The following is a 17,403-nucleotide window of genomic DNA, read 5'->3' on the forward strand; positions in this document are numbered from 1 at the left end:
ATATTATGGTCTCTGGAAGAGCCTTTAATATCATTGAACTCTTAGTTATTTATCTTCACTCCAAATGAATAATTAAAGTATTTTTCCTCGCAAGTGTAGTGTTTATATTTTATTTTTCAAACGCTATAATACTTCGTCCACTGCTATTTAAGATCGAGGTCAGCATATTTTATGGTTCAATACTCGATACCATAAATAAACTTCTAATCGCGGAAACTCTATATGAACTCAACGACCATAAAACGAGTTTTAATAACACCCTCATACAGCAGAGGTTAATAATAAAACAATACACCTAATTACACCCTTCAACGAAGAAACTAATTGAAATGTACTTTATGATAAAAGACATAAGGGAGAATTTGAGACAGAACGAGCATGTATGTGTATATGTATTTCCATACAAAGTCACAAGTAAAACAAAGATACTTAACAATAAGGTTTAAGTACTTCAGTGAACTTCATGGTCTCATGGATAACGCTACGACTCAAGAAAATCCACTTCAATTCTATTAGCACAAGTACGAGTATAATGTTACATTGGTTACATTGTGAGTACACATTTCGCAACGCGTTTTGCAGAATAAATCCATCAAGAGCTTTAAATAACATTCGAATGTCTGTGTGACTCCAAAATTAGATAGACTTAAGTACAGTGAAATACTAACATGTTTCTAATTAGGTAATCTAGATTTTTTTACTTGGAAGAAAAAGCATCAGGACACAAAAAGATCTAAAGTTAAAAATGATAACGGTTCGCTTGATCGCTTTTTTCATTCAAAACATTTGTAAAGCGAAAGCAATAAATACGGGAAGCCATTTTGAAAGAATATTTTATGGAAGTCCAGCGGAGCATTCTCTGGCCTTCATGATTGACTTGCTTTTAAACTCAGATAGCCAATATAATTTTCAACCTTAGTGTAATAATTTTTTGTAACAAATCTGAAGAGTGAACATGTAATTAAATGTTTTGGAGATCCCATTTCTCTCGTTCAGATAAGTTTGACTTTTGAGGGTATGTAAATTAGCATGTTTATTCGATGCGCGCTGCTCTGAAGTACCGAGTTAATTATCAAGTTATGAACGTAATAAAATAATACGAAGTCTGCATTTCATTAATATTTATTAATGTATGTTTTAGCTACTATTGACGTCATCAAATCCAATGTGAGGACCAGGTCGTCGATACCAAGAAAACGCCACTCGAAGACGGAGGTTTTCAGTCAAATACAAAAAAGTGGCTAATAAAGAGTAAAAAATTTGGAACTTTCCAATTTTGGCTTTTCTATTACAAAAGATTGCCTACTCCTGTAGTATCTGGGGGCACGGCAGTGCCCCCACCAAGTCGAGAAAAAAAGCGGCACGGCCGTACCATCCTTTTCTCGAAGCAATTCAGGCCATTTTCGACCGCCTGTAACTTCGTTGTGGATAAAACTAGAAGGCTGAATTTTCATTAGCTATGCAGGCATTGTAAAGACACGGTATATTTAAAATTTCATTCAATTTTAACCAGTAGTTTAAGAATTATAACGGGTCAAAGTTACTTAATTTTGTCACTCACTGACTGACTCACCGATCATCAAAACTCTAAGGCACTTCTAGCAGACCTAGAAGCTTTAAATTTGGAATATAAGTAGTGTTTGGTGTATGAATCAAGGAAAAACTAAAATATTTGGGGGCACGGTAGTGCAACCGCCAAGTCGAGTAAAATTTTTCAATTTCGGTCCAGTTTTCTAGATACATAACTGCTGTCTACAAAATACAAAAAGAAATGAGATCCCATCAAAAACAATACTTGTCAAAAAAACCAAGTCTCGCAACTCAGTTGTTCTACGGTAAAAAGTTGTGAGATCCATGTAATACCAAGTCCAGGCCAGGAAATCTTTAACGTTTTACATAAATTATTGACTTGGCCATCGCATGAAAACACGTGTAAATTAAATTATTTAGTGCGATGGCCAAGTCAATAATTTATGTAAAACGTTAAAGATTTCCTGGCCTGGACTTGGTATTACATGGATCTCACAACTTTTTACCGTAGAACAACTGAGTTGCGAGACTTGGTTTTTTTGACAAGTATTGTTTTTGATGGGATCAGTATGACCCGAAATAGAATTTAATTACATGCTTTTGTTTTCGAGATAAATAAAAATAAAAAAAGTGAAAAGAAATGACGCGTAGAAATAGAAGAAAAAGGTCCATACCATGCGGTGGAAGTGACCGAGACGGGTTGCTCCGTCTCCTCGAATGTCATGCTCTGCTGAAGGAGGATACGTCCCGGTAGTGCCTCTGGCTCACTGCGAAAACAAGTTTTATTAGAAACTAGCTGACCCGGCGAACTTTGTTCCGCCTTAATGGCAATAAATAAGCAGACTTTTTTTTAATTTCGAACGGGATAAAAAGTATCCTATGTCCTTCTCCTGGCTCTAAACTACCTCCCTGACAATTTTCAGCTAAATCGGTTCAGCCGTTCTTGAGTTATAAGCGAAGTAACTAACACGACTTTCTTTTATATATATAGATAAGCACATGCACAGTAAAGTTTGAGAAAGGACAGTGGTGAAAAGCTAAAGATCTGTGACAAGTAGATAAACCCATAAATGATTGATACTAATAAGGGTATCAATACGTTTAGGTGTATCCAATCACACGCCAATTACTATTTCTAGTTCGGGAACAGCCTAGGGTAAGGGTTAATTTAACATTTTAATCTATCTCCGTAATCTAATGTAATTGTAAAATCTATTTACTTATATAATTTGAATAGAAGACCAAGACGTTAGCGCGAGTAACTTTAATTAATAATGTGTGTGATGATTTTAAAGTACTTAAGTATTCATTCATAAAAAAACATTGCAAACTGTTACCAGTAAACAAGTAGGTATGTACAAACATTGTATAGTCTAGTACGAGAACCACCCGGGCGGTGGAAATATAATAAAATGCTGTAATAAGACAGTATTGTACATAGTTTTTTGTACACCACACAAAAGCTTGAGACGACAGCTGTCATGAAATGAAAAGAAAAATTAAGTTGGAGCTCACTTTTAATCTAAGCTAAGTCAGATAAGTAATTCTACGAAGACGCTATTACTTTTGAAAGTAATATCTATTTATGGAAGTGAGACAATTACAGCCTACAAATGTTGAAGTTCGATATTACAGGGCTGCGTACTACTGTAATCGGGAAAATCCTTACTGGATTTCCCAACGGAAAAGTGAGTCTCACGTATAACGAAGATCTGATATAGTAGGGACAAGCTCTTTCAGCATGAGTATTGGCATTAGTAGAATACTTATTTGATATTTATAGCTGTAGGTATCATTTTTTATCCATGTATCTTTTTAATAGAGTTAGTTTTACGATGTCTTCATAATATGTTATTATTTAATGGTTAACTTAATATGACCTCCAGGCACCCTGCCTTTTGATGAGCACAGTTTTATGTCCTTAATCTCTTCTCATGAAAGAGATATCTAATACATTCTGTGTTTTATGGGGCCTTAAAAGCGCCTGGTAAACAAGAAGTTTAAACGTTTAGAATGACCGCGGAGTCACGTATTTTTTATGAATTTACAGCCATCTTCTTTGTAAGGAAAATAAAAAAACATTCGAATAATAAAATAGTAAATAATGATAAAAAAAAATTAGTGGCAATAACAGATAGCGATACTTGAGAAGTATATCTGGGCCAGCTCGCCTTACATAAAACATAGGTACAAGAGCTATTCAGCAACTTTTCTAAGATGAAGCACACAATCTTTACCTAGAGCCGGAAAAGTTCGGTCTTTTGTATAACTTCGTCAAGGGCGTGCGTGTAAAAAGTTGTATCTCTTGTTTCTGATTTATGTATATTCTAAATAGTTTTTTCCCTTGGCTTCACTCGTTTCGATTTTAATTTTTTACAGGAACAATATTACACTTGCGAAATACAATATAGTGTTAAATGACTAACATCAAATATCAAGTGATACGTATTATTGTAATTTATTGAATTTTACTTGAGGCTGGAAAGGTATGAAATTATAAATATCCATAGTGATTTACTTGCCGAGCACAGATTTAGTATTAACACAAACTTTGCGAAAATACTGTTCCAACACAAAATAATAAAATTAGAGTTGCCCAGAGCAAAACTTATTTATTGCTGCTTCTTCAGGCCAAATTGCTAAGTTGCCTGCTGTTGCCCCTCTTTAACATAAAACAGGTTTGAGAAATTTTGAACAGGGTAAAATACAAGTTAGTAACCAAACAATTTATTGTTAAGAACAAAAATTCGAATAAGATTTTGTTTTGGGTGCTAACCGAATCAAAGTAGAACGATGTTTAGGCAAGAAAATTAAAATAAAAGTTAATCATTTGTGTACATAGCTAAACAATGTTCGGGATACATTAGTACGCAGAGAGCTTTTAATCCCTCCCTTTGCACCCCTCCGGTGTCTATTTATTATCCTTAAAGTCCCACTACTCCGCGAAATAGACACGTTCGATATAGAACGCGACGACGCAGCGACGCATTTTCACGTCAAGCCCGTGTCTTTCGGAGTGAGATGAATACGCATTTGGAAATCTAAATAATACGAGTGACGCAAATTCGGATGACATTTGGGGAGATCTGCCGCATTTTATGTGAGGAAAATTGACGTGGAGTTATCGGTAAGTATAAATTGAAGTCTTTCTATAATGATGTAGAAAAAGGATTAGCCAAATTCAAGGGAGTAAATATAGTGGACTCTTCTCTATGGTATGTACGTTGTATTTAAAAAAAGCTATTTCGACTCGATTTTGAACCATCCCTTAAATATGGCACGTACTTTTTTCACACCCTGTATAGTCTTGACTTGGTGGATAAATGCAGGTTTATAAAATATGCAAATAAACATCCCACGTTCTAATAAACCTACGCCGAGTAGGGTACTTTTCTAAGAAGACAGTATACCTGGAAAATTTATGGATGGTCATTATAACTAACGACCTTCTTTTCGCAAAAAAATATTGACAGGGAAGCGAAAGGTTTCTGCTTCAATTTTTAATGTTTCCCAATATTTACAAAACGTTTTTTGTCTTCTTCATATTATGGGCTATATTCCCCTCATAAATCCCTTAAATTCCTTTAGTATGTGTACTACAGAACTTTTAAAGGTCATCGAAAACAATTTAACCAAATTCTCAAAGCGATAATATGTAGTTAAGCTTAGGTTTAAGTAATATTGGCAGATATTGCATAAACTGTACTACGTTGAATGAAGCTTACAAATTTATAAAGTTACTAGCAACTATAACTACAGCATTCATGACGTGATAATGTCTTCGAAACTTTTTAATGTAGAACAAGTTTAGTGCCTTACATTTCACTAGGAGTCAATTAAATATAAGTTATAGCAGAATCGAGTGGGGGATTAATTTTCATTGAAAATTAATTTAATTATTTTGTTTTTGTATTAATAAAATTTTATTTAAGTATATTATATGCAATTTACCTTCAATATTATATTAAATCAAAAATAAAATCATGTCACTTTCCACAATTCTTTTAGGTTTAAAGTAAAAAAATAGAGCTTTGGTTATAATACCCATCCGCTCCATTTATGTAGGACTAGCTGACCCGGCGAACTTTGTTCCGCCTTAATGGCAGTAAATAAGCAGACTTTTTTTTTAATTTCGAACGGGATGAAAATTTGGAATAATAATAAAATAATTTCGTTGTGGATAAAAAAAAGAAAAAAAAAAAAAGTGTCCTATGTCCTTCTCCTGGCTCTAAACTACCTCCCTGACAATTTTCAGCTAAATCGGTTCAGCCGTTCTTGAGTTATAAGCGAAGTAACTAACACGACTTTCTTTTTACTATATAGATTTGCGGAGGAGAATGTTTTAATGAATACTAAAACAAATACCGTACAAACAGTGGAATTGAAATTATAAAAATTTCACGTTGCTATCTAAAATAATTTCCTTTGATGATTAATACATAAGTATGGTGCCGTTTTTACCCCTTACCCTTTAAATTAGCCCCTAAGCGTAATCGTGTCAGAACACCATTACATATTTTGTTTTTAAGGCAGGACTTTTAATTATTTCCCTGAAAACCGTTGGAAAAATTCTTCCATACAAAAGTTAATCGCCTCTCGACCAAAATAATTTACGTTACGAAAAAGGCAAAGACTTCTTACAATAAAATTGTAATTTTAGGCTCAATGACAAAATTCCTTGCAAATTGCTTTAATTGTATCTTAAAAAGCTTCTTTGTGGATGTAAGTGTGTTTAAACCTTTTTCGATTGTCGAATACTGTGTGCCTACCATGAGTTTACGTTAGGTGTGCTCGCTAGCGACTGCGTAAAAAAATGACATTTAAATGTATGACATATTGTGCAGCGCCCCTAGCGGCTACTTTCAAGAAATAAAATCTTCATAGAATTTTTTGACGTATTCGCTAGCGAACTCACCTAACGTAAACTCATGGTAGGCACACAGTTATTTTATGGACAAAAGGTGCTTACCTGAAAATGATTTGTTCATTTCTAATTTCTTCAAGTCGTTCGGTGTCGCCGACTTTGTTGCCCAACAGAAACATAATACCACCCGGAAGTAGATACGAAATCTGAAAAGAAAATATTGATTGAAATTTCTTGGAATTCTTTTCGCTTTTTGAAACAAAACCCTTTGTTATGAACATAGATTTTTGTATTCAGATTCATAATCTCAGCCTTGTTAATATCAAAACAAGCAATTTAATAATAAAGAGTGTTTTTCTTTAAATTTGATTAAAACGTGCATTCTCTCTTTGTGCAAAAACCGTATACAGATAAACCGCATCGCACACCAGACTTCATGACAGCATGTTTATTTACTTATTTCAAAACAATACGCAACCTTCTCCATTATTTTTACTTCATTAACATAGCTCAACTCATTGAATTCATGAACATAAAAGTTTTCTTTGAATTGTTCATTATTTAGTTATTTATTTTACACGTGAACAGTTTTATTTATTAAATGTTCTTTTAGGAATTTATTTCGATTTCAGTCGTTTCTTCTATAAATTATTATTTACTATTTTGTATCGTAACTCTACATGTCCACTGCTACAGTAACAAAATTGGATATTTGTTACCTATATCTCTCCATTGCGAGTCGCCCGTTTTCACCATTAATCCCTAATTTTTAAGTGACCCCTATGGTAACAAATAACAGGCATTTTGTTTTCATAGGGGTCACTTAAAAATTAGGGATCGATGGTGAAAACGGGCATTTTTTTATCTCATTTCTGTTTTATATCACATTACACCTTCCCTATAGGATCAGATCAAAGTTTTAGCCGGATTGCGCACATTCAAATTCGGAACTGTAATTAAAGCAATCACTGGGGAAAATTGTAAAAGTTTCTGTTAACGATCAATCGGGACAGCGGAAATGGAAACGGCCGTGAAAAAGACAAACGATATAAATGTAGAAAACATCAATTCTTAATTTTCGTTGACAGCTTAATTGTTGGCCTTTAGGATATTAAGGCTGAGTTACACCACCTAACTTGGACCGTAACTATTACCGTGGTAACTATAACGATAACTGGTGTTTTTTGTATTTAGTTTGACAGATTTTTGACGTTTGTCAAAGTTAAAATAAGATCGTGCAACCAAGCCTAAATTAATACTTCTCCCTGCTTCCGATAGCATTATCATTTAGACCTACTTCCTCAGCAACAGGCATCTAAACGTATTGTTTACCTTTAACATAAACAAGCTTATGAGAAAAGAATTTCAATTGCTTTCAAAATTGAAATCAGGCAAAAAAAAACAAAAAGTTTTCTGTGCAAGGCGCGCGGCCAAAGAATTAGTTCGTCTTCTACAATATTTGAATGCTTTCTTTGTTGGGAAACCTTACTTTACTGAAATGCCTGAACATTAAAATAATTATGGTTTGTTTAAATAAAAAATCCAATAGTCGGTACTTATTGGATTTTAGATTTATTTTATCAAACTCAATATGTGAAAAACATCAGTACTGTCGGTTGCTACGAGATTCAATGTCAATTTACAGAAAAGAAAAGATTTATCAGTCCTTTGATCCTTCTGAACTGACTTACAGACCCCTTTTTATAACACTTTCAGCGTAAAAAGTTGCAGCAAAACGTTGAACGTCGTTTCCACAGGGACATTTTGATTAGAAACTTGTCTCCAGATACTAAAGGCTACAAAAAGCAATATTGCTGGTTCTTACAGCCCCAGAATATACTCTGAAATATATAATTTATATCGTAAATTTTAAGTTATGAGCAGTTTCAGTTTATGTTATTAGTTATAAGCTGTTCAACGTTGAATAAACATTATTAAATTAATGAATTGCTCAGTGAATTCAGTATTTAAACCTGCTACTTAGTTCAATAACGATTAAAACTCACGCTCTTTGATACCATTATGAAAATTTTTTATCATGTTTATGAGGAAGGTTTTCAGTAAATCAATAATACCCCAGTGAACAAAATCAGTTATGCGTTATTATTGCTTGTAAATAAAGGCATTAAATATGTAAGTATTAACGCGAGGGTGGATAGAGTAAAAGTGACATTATTTTAGAAATTTTGTACCGAACCGATAAAAGGGATGCATCAAATACAGATTTGAAGATGTTATTAAGAGATTGAACTCGGCTACTGTGCCTGAGGTCGTAAGTTCAAGCTCATACAATAGCTGTATTCATTTAGACAATAAACTGCGCTGTATATTTCTTCTTTATTTTTATATGAATCTGCTAGTCAGGGTAGTTTAAAATAGTCTAAAGCCCGTTTCCTTCATCACTTTGAACACGATAGTCTTGTTTACCTCGAGGATTACGTAACCTCAGCCTGAACGATCTTTATTAGAGAATACCCTGACTTATAGCATAGACTAATCTCTGCTACCAGAACATAGATCAGTATCTTATGTGTAATCCTTTGGCGCGTCTCCTATAGGGTATTGAGCAAGCACACACCTATGTCATTTATACAGACATGCTACAGAAAGACTAACAAAATAAATAAGTTTTTACATTACTTATTCTTACTTATTTTACAAGCTTTTATTTTGATGACTTCATTGAAATTTTATTCACATTCAAACACACCTACAGTGCCTATATTGAAATTGTAATCCGCTTATTTTAAGTAAAAAAATATACTGTAAACAATGAAATTATTTGAACAATTGCCGCACTACAATCTACTACCTACGTAGATATCTACATTGAATCTTAATCGTCGCGCAAAACAAATAAATACTAGGAAAAGTAACAGTATTTCATACTGAGCACTAATTATCAAAGGCTTTCAGAAAGCACTTACCGATCGTGTAGCTACATATTACTACTCGCATGTTATTGCTAGAGTTCCGGAATGGACCATACCAATATTTTGTTGTACTGAAGCAAGAAATATTTATAGTTATTTTAAAACTAATCCAAGTTTTTTTTATGCATGACAAAGCAGGTATTTGACCACAATCGCACCTGGTGTTTAGGTTTTTACATTCTAGGATGGTACCTACATATCTGCCTTGTAAGTGCCTATTCACTATCGCCTTGAAAAATCCTGGATGAAAAGACAGCAGCATGCAGCGAATTCCAGTCTCTTGCTGTTCGCATTTTAGAATACTGCTGCCAGTCATATCCTCGGTATGGGCATACCGATTAAGTAGGTACCTAATTTACTTTTCTACTTAAGAAAAATACAATAATTAACAGGTACAATAATAATAAATGACGATGAATGAAATGAAAATTAGTTTAACACATTAGCTTCTACAAATTACAGTTAAAATTGCAATGTTTTATTTATTAATTGCTAATAACACAGGAAAATGTTCAAAAATAAATATTACTTATTTGCAATGTACGCACACGAGCAAGACAGCTATTTATTAGTAACAAAATAGTATCACGACTATAATTGTTATGATAGCATAGCACTTCCTGTGTGTCTAAGAATTAATGATCCGGTAAAACAAACAGACCAATAAACATAAATAATGTGGGAGATATGACTTATGTTCATTAGATATCTCACTAGCTACTAAGAAAGTGATGTGGCTTGCAATAAATGTTTTATATTTAACACTACACTCCTACTTATTTTATAACAAAGTCCTCGCCTCGTCTATTTGTCTTTCTGTTCATGATAAACTCAGAAACTATAGAACGGATTGTCATGTTGTTTTTATCAATAAATAGAATATTCAAGAGGAAGGATTGGATATTATGTCAAAGTCTATGGCATAATATACTCTACTACATAATACTACCATCATAATCTGCCTGCAATTTCCTTATTTTCATAGCATGGCACAGGCAAAGCATGATTTCCCTTTCTCCATAAATACGTCAGCCGTCATCGATTCATAAAATCCCCTTTCAGTCATATCCTCCTCACACAAAACTTCCATTTCCTATCGATTGTCCCTTTCCCCCATACTCACCGTCTTTCATACATACAAACATAATTCATCACTTTCGGCGACCTTGCTTCCATTTCGACTCATCACAGATGCCATGCCCATGCTGTCAAACTTTTTCCTTTCCTTTCATCTTTCTATTTGTACCACTTTGATAATATTTATACTTCCTCAAATACTGATCTTGTCCATTCATGTCACGCAGACGCCCCACCTTAATATTCTCAGACAAAATACTTTGATTTTCTGTGATAAACGTGAGCGCAATTGGCAGATATACCTTAATGGTGGGCACTGCTTCATACAATGGTGCTCATTTGTGCTCGACTGAGCATTCATCTGCAGCTGAATAATATATTTGTACACAAAATCTACTTAATCATTACACGAGCGACCTGTTCATGGAAATTGTAATCGATCTGTTTTGCATCCATACTGTAATTGAATTTCTCTGACGTCTGTTAAATAATTTCGTAGTTGAAGCATGTCGAATTCCGTAGTAATGACGTGATTGGGGTATTTATAATATGAATCCTAAATTGTAAACATCGAGGAAAAAGTCGTAGATTAAAATAAATGTTGTTGCATATTATCTCAGTTATCTAGTCCTGCGAGGTTTCTGGTTAGGTACTTATTCATATTTTTAGTTATTTTTAGCGTGTCCCAAAATAGAATAGAGAAAGAATATTTGGACAAAAATCACATAATATTTCACGCTCTACTCAGTCGAAGCAATAAAATTCATACTTTTAAACTTTCCCACGTAATCGCCATAAAACTGGTTTTATGTTTTGTGAAAAATTGAATAACTATCGATCTGTTTTGCACGTAACGTTATTGAGTTTCATTTGACGTGTGCTGCACAGTTTCATAGTTGAAGCATGTCGGAGTCCGTTGTATCCCACTTGATTGAAACTCCAAGTTAGCAATAGTGGCAGTAAGTTTTTGAATGCACGTGTACTGAGACTAAGGGCCTTGATGTTCGTTTGTTTGTAAATCCTAGAAATCAACAATGCTCTGGAATAATTCATCCGAGGGTTAAAAACATTTTTTAAGCTAAGCTATAACAAACACCGTGTCAATCTCTAAGGAGAATCCAGCCAAAAAATTCACGCTTTCGAATTTAACAACTGGTTAAAATATAATAAAACTTATTTAAAATCTCTGGATCTCAGTATGTTCGGTAGGTGATTCTCATTGCTATGGATAGTACGATCATCATAATATGCCACTTTAAAGTGAAAACAGTCGTTCAACGCTGTTTTACATACAAATAGGTGTATTATTTCTTTGCAATTGCAGCTCGCTGAAATGCAATTGGCTCGTTCCACCAACCGCCAGGAGTGGACTTATTTTCATATGATTTTAACGGCTATTCCAAAAACATGATAATGAGATACCTACTTATTATGTGACAACGTTAAATGTGGAACAAGGATACTAAACTCATAACTTGGTGAAGTAGATAATATAACTTATATAGATCAAACTATAATCGTCTCACAAGATGAAGATAGCCGAAAACGTAATTTCTTACAAGCATTCCGCAAGAAAACTTCCGAACAATACGTTAAGATTGATTAAGGGAGGCTGTAATATCCCTAAACGATTCCATACAGTAAAACAAAGCATTGCGGTGATTCATCATTACTATTCGCAGATTTACACTCATTGTTCTTGGGTTCCATTCAAGCAGCCAGGAAATCTGGAGACGACAAAAGGACAATGTTCGTTCTCCATACATTGTTCGCCTAAAGAACCAACAATTTTGACATTTTACTACCCGAAAGCGAAATAATACGATTCTGTGTGTAAGAACAATGATTCCTGATGGACACTTGCCATAAAATTAATGATTAAGAATATTAAATCACAGCGATTTTATAATATGTCGTTTATGACAACATGGCGTCTAATGTATTGTGTGAATGTATGAACACCGATTCGCGAAAAATGTTTTGTATTGTCGTCACGCCGAGTCGCAGCCAAATAGTATAAAATAATAGAACAAGTTTTAGAAATACAACTCGGCATTCCACTTTTACAATATGCCCACATATTGCACGTAAATAAACAACATGAATCGTAGGTTGTTTCCACCCTTGTCATCTGACACATGAAATAAACTCCTATTGTATTATAGATATCGAAGCCGAATCGTATATAATAATNACATGGACTCCCAGCAATAAAGTACGGTAATGCCTCGTACAGATTTTATCGGCAAAAATTATGGAACTTGATAGGTTTTAGACCATGCCACGCACCAAAACGTCAGGGAGTTGTAATAGTATTATAGAATAAACGTTAAAAGACTTATTTATTTAATTTTTCAATGCTTAAGTGTCCATTAGAATGAAAGGGTGCTTAATGTATTAAAAAAAATAGAAAATAATTATGATGGGTTAATGTTTTTGGGCGGTTTTTTAGGCGGTTTCTGACAATGTCCTTTGCCAACAAATCTCAGTGGTGTTTTCCTAAGAAGCTTTCAATGTACATAGAACATGATACTCTTACGAATTATGAATAAATAACAACAATACTTTTTAGTATTCAATCATAAATGAGATCGTTGAATATCCCAACGTGATATTTTTCGTGAAAGGTCTCTTAAAGCCGTCGTGAATATAACAAAGGTAACAAATAATTTTGTATGTCATCACCGTCATACACTTTGCACTAGATGGAAGTTTATACTTAACTTTCGCCTATTTTCTTCTGATTATTACAAAGTGAACCCAGTGAAAGCTAACCTGTCCCCTGGGACCGATTAAACCTTCACTCGTTGCGTTTAATTTACGGTAGCTGTAGATCCTAACTACAGAAGAATTGCATGCATTTTCATTCTAATTATACAAAGTACAATGATGATGCTCTATGTTCATGTACGCAAGTTTTTTAAAGACCTAAACTTCCGAATATTATGGAAAAACCTCCTCTTTAAAAGTAGGTACTGGCTTAAAGCACTGGCTGTCTTGCTTTTGGCGTGGCCTCTTTTGGAACAACTGATTGAAATCAAGAAGTCTGAAAGCACGGCATATAAAGCAAAATGGTGGTCTTAAAAGTATAATCTTGAAAAAGTTATCTTATCAACAACCTCCTTTGAGCTATAAAATTTTATGGCTTGAGACTTTCTCTGGTCTCGGCTTATAAAGATGCCTGTCCGAGTGATTTACAGGATTTTCGCATTCTTAAAATGCAAATTAAATGAAACCATTGGTTTTTACAGCCCGTAAAAGGGGTTTGGGTGTCTTAATGTCAGGGATAAAGAGGTGTTTGAGTAATTATTCTCTTGCAAAATTTTCCTTTATTTATTCTTTCTTGAAATAGAAGGATGCTGACTGATATTAATGAAGATTTAGGCATACTTAAGTGGCGGGTGCTATTATGTAATATATTATGTAAATCAAAATTTAGTCGGCTGTTTGGTGTAGTGGTTCGAAACGGACTACTATTCCGGATGTTGCGGGTTCGATTCCCGCACAGTACAAACATTTGTGTGCATGAACATATTTGTTTGTATTGGACTGGGTGTTTTCTATGTATAATATGTATGTATTTACAAAAAAAAGTATTTAAGTATGTTTATATCCGTTGTCTAGTACCCATAGTACAAGCTTTGCTTAGTTTGGGACTAGAAGCGCAGTGTAAAATGACCAAGGATATTTATTTAAAATGAAATGAAATAAAAAATGGAAAAGTACTTACTTATTACTCATCCAATAGTAAATGAGTGGGTTGAACATAGAATTGGCCATGGCTAGCCAATAGAAGCCCAGGTATATGTGCTGGGCGAACGGCGCTGATGCTAGACTCTGGTGGTGGTAGACCAGCACGAAGTAAGCGTGGTAAGGTAGCCAGCACAGCGCGAACACCATAACGACGAGCACGAACATTCGCACTACCTGCAAACAAGAGCGAATATTATTGATACTTGCATGACAAGCTCCAAACTGTAGGGTGTGGTGTAGGTAATAGAAGCGATGAAAATGTAATCTCAAGCCTCTTCTAAAAGATAATAATAAATAACCTTCAACAACTTTTTATTACGCGTGAAAGAGGATTTTCCGACAAACGAGGCTCTAATACATTGATTTTTACCTCCAATATTTTACCTACATCGAAATCGTTTGCGCCAAATTACGAATAAATTTTAATAAACCTATGTGTTGCTCGAATTAAGTATATTGTAGGACACAGACCAGAATCCATAAGTTTATGACAAAAGTAAGTACATACGAAGGCCCTTGAAAAGTACAACTGCTACGTGTTTGGGATACAGCTTCTATGAGGAAAATACAAACTGACTTATACCTGACATAGGACTATGTACAAACCCTCATAAATCTTAAGGGAGACGTTTTGGGTGCCTTTTTTGTTTTCTACTTTACATTAAGTGAAAGGAGATGGTACTTAGCAGCAAATAATATTTGTAGCACTTACTCCTTTAAATATAAATAACATGAATATTACGAAAAAGGTAGTAATATTTTTACCCATTGGTTATTCATTCATTTACAATTGTATGTTATGTGAAACGCGGTTTGGTTAAGATTCAAATAGTTATAAGACGTTGCATCAGATTTAACCCACTTACTCCTACCAGGTGTTATAACACCGCTAAAAAGTAGTTCGGAATATCCTCAGATAAATTATAAAAATATCGAGAATTTGTTTACTGTTCCTTGTATTTTCTCTTCATTACGAATCAAGCTGTAATTGAGTATGTTCGATATCGCATATTTGCTTTATTTTGTTAGTTTTTTATTATTTTGAATTCTGTTATTTAGTTTTGTGCAAAAACGTCTAATAAATGGTAAGATATTTCATAAACTTGCTATTAATGCCTCAGATTATACTAGTTATTATTTTATGTAGTACTGTTTGCTACAAAACAATAAAAATATGTTTTTGAAAAGCTTTACATTTTTGAGACTTTTTATGACAAAATTACGATCGGTGTTTTAACACCTGGTCGCATAANTTTTTTTAAAAGTAAGACGATATGAATCTAATGATGCCTCCAATGCAGTTAGTTCTTCTGCCTTGAAAGTACCTACCGCAATCACAATTACAACAATACAATATAGTTCAAGTACCTTCTGTGAAAGTTCTGTGCCAAAATGTCTAAAATATACAAGGCAAAGCAGTCATACTCCTAAACAATATTTATGAAGAATGGCACCACAACCAGGGTCCACGGAGCTTACATCCCTCCCTGTGTACAACTTTACTTACGAGTACTACACGCAACTGACATGTAAAATTTGCAAGAAAAAATCAATTTGGTGTAAAAAATGCGCCACGCACTAAAGCATCCTAGGCTATGATTTATGTCTTACCATATACAATAGCTCTGAATAAGATTTTGGTATTTTTTTAGTAAATGAGTATAACTTACAACTCCTTTTTAACTCTTAAACCTAACAAAATCATAGTATCTTTTTTTCTCATAGTAGTAGTTGTGGTAGTAGTCCATTCTCCGACCAGGTGTTTAAACACCACCCATTTTCCGGCTTTTCCAGTTGACCAAGAATTTTTCTAATATTTTTCTGTGGATACTTGACCTCTATTTAGAAACATACTAAAAATTTATAAAAATTGACAAGTATAAAAAGTTTCAGGAGTATCTGGGTTAAATACCTAACTGATTAAATATAATTCCTAGTTTCAAAGATCACAAATAAGAAAAACATAACGTAAGTAAAAGAAGGGCTGCTTTAGTACAACAAAATGATGATCTCAGATACTATTTGATTTTGTAGCTTACTTATTTACATGGGCATTACCTACTAGACTAGAGCTTACTTAAGTAGGTACCATGACCGTCAATATACTCATCATAAACACAAAGAAAGAACATACAGGGTGACTGGAACTGAACCCGCCATAGCTAATACTCGTATAGAGGAGGTCATTTGCTAATTATTGAACCTTGCTTTCTATGACTAAAGTTTTATAGTTTAGGAGATATGACAATTTTTATACTTGTTTCAGATTTTCCCGAAATTTGACCTAAAAACTGCTTAATTTTTTTTTCTCGCATGATTTTAACAGATTTTTTTATTTGATACTAATATCGAATAAACCTTTAGTCAAATAAAATAAATTTCAGATCTAGATAATCATTCAATAACTAGTTACGAGCCGCCAAAGTTCAACAAAAGTACAAACCACGATAAAAAATTCAAATTCGATTTCGATTTAAGAAAAAACTAATGGTGATAATGGATTGCCAATGATCTTAAAAATATCTCTACCTTCTCTTCTTTCCAATGATATATGACACGTAGTAATTAGATATTGAAATTTATTAAAAATTCAAAGTTTATGGAAGAAAATGGAGTAATTTACGAAAATTATCCATACAAAGTTTCTGCAAACAACTCATATTTTCTGCTATACTCCTTTTCATAACTATTTTCGTGTTTTTTTGAAAAATGAATTTAAAAATAATAATCACATTATAAAGAAAAAAAAATAAAAAAATTCAAAATCAACTTTGTATGGATAATTTTTGTATTATTACTCCATTTTCTTCCATAAACTTTGAATTTTTGATAAATTTCAATATCTAATTACAACGTGTGATATATCATTGGAAAGAAGAGAAGCTGGAGATATTTTTAAGATTATTGGCAATCCATTATCACCATTAGTTTTTGTTTCAATCGAATTCGAAGTAGAATTTTTTATCGTGGTTTGTACTTTTGTTAGACTTTGGCGGCTTGTAACTAGCTATTCAATCATTATCTGGATCAGAAATTTATTTTATTTGAATAAAGACATATTCGATATTAATATCAAATCAAAAAAACTGTTGAAATCACGCGAGAAAAAAAATTGAAGCAGTTTTTATGTCAAATTTCGGAAAAATCTGAAAAAAGTATAAAAACTGACATACATATCTCCTAAACTATAAAACTTTAGCCATAGAAAGTAAGGTTCAATAATTAGCAAATGACCTCCTCTATACG

The 17,403-nt window shown here is 33.5% G+C and overlaps 1 protein-coding gene across 1 annotated transcript in view; it reads right to left on the reverse strand.

Moving 5' to 3' along the window:
* Positions 1–17,403, reverse strand: part of NGR-A33 (neuropeptide receptor A33) — a 67,090-nt gene that overhangs the window by 3,569 nt on the left and 46,118 nt on the right. The window contains exons 8-10 of the mRNA XM_028321789.1: positions 14,135–14,331; positions 6,500–6,600; positions 2,205–2,297 (exon numbers count right to left, since the gene is read on the reverse strand). Coding sequence (XP_028177590.1) covers positions 2,251–2,297; positions 6,500–6,600; positions 14,135–14,331 — 345 coding nt within the window. The 3' untranslated portion in view covers positions 2,205–2,250. The remainder of the gene's footprint in view (positions 1–2,204; positions 2,298–6,499; positions 6,601–14,134; positions 14,332–17,403) is intronic.

This window comes from Ostrinia furnacalis, unplaced genomic scaffold (assembly GCF_004193835.3).
Source record: "Ostrinia furnacalis isolate ACB-3 unplaced genomic scaffold, ASM419383v2 OfSCF7580, whole genome shotgun sequence".
Classification (NCBI taxonomy): Eukaryota; Metazoa; Arthropoda; class Insecta; order Lepidoptera; family Crambidae; genus Ostrinia; species Ostrinia furnacalis.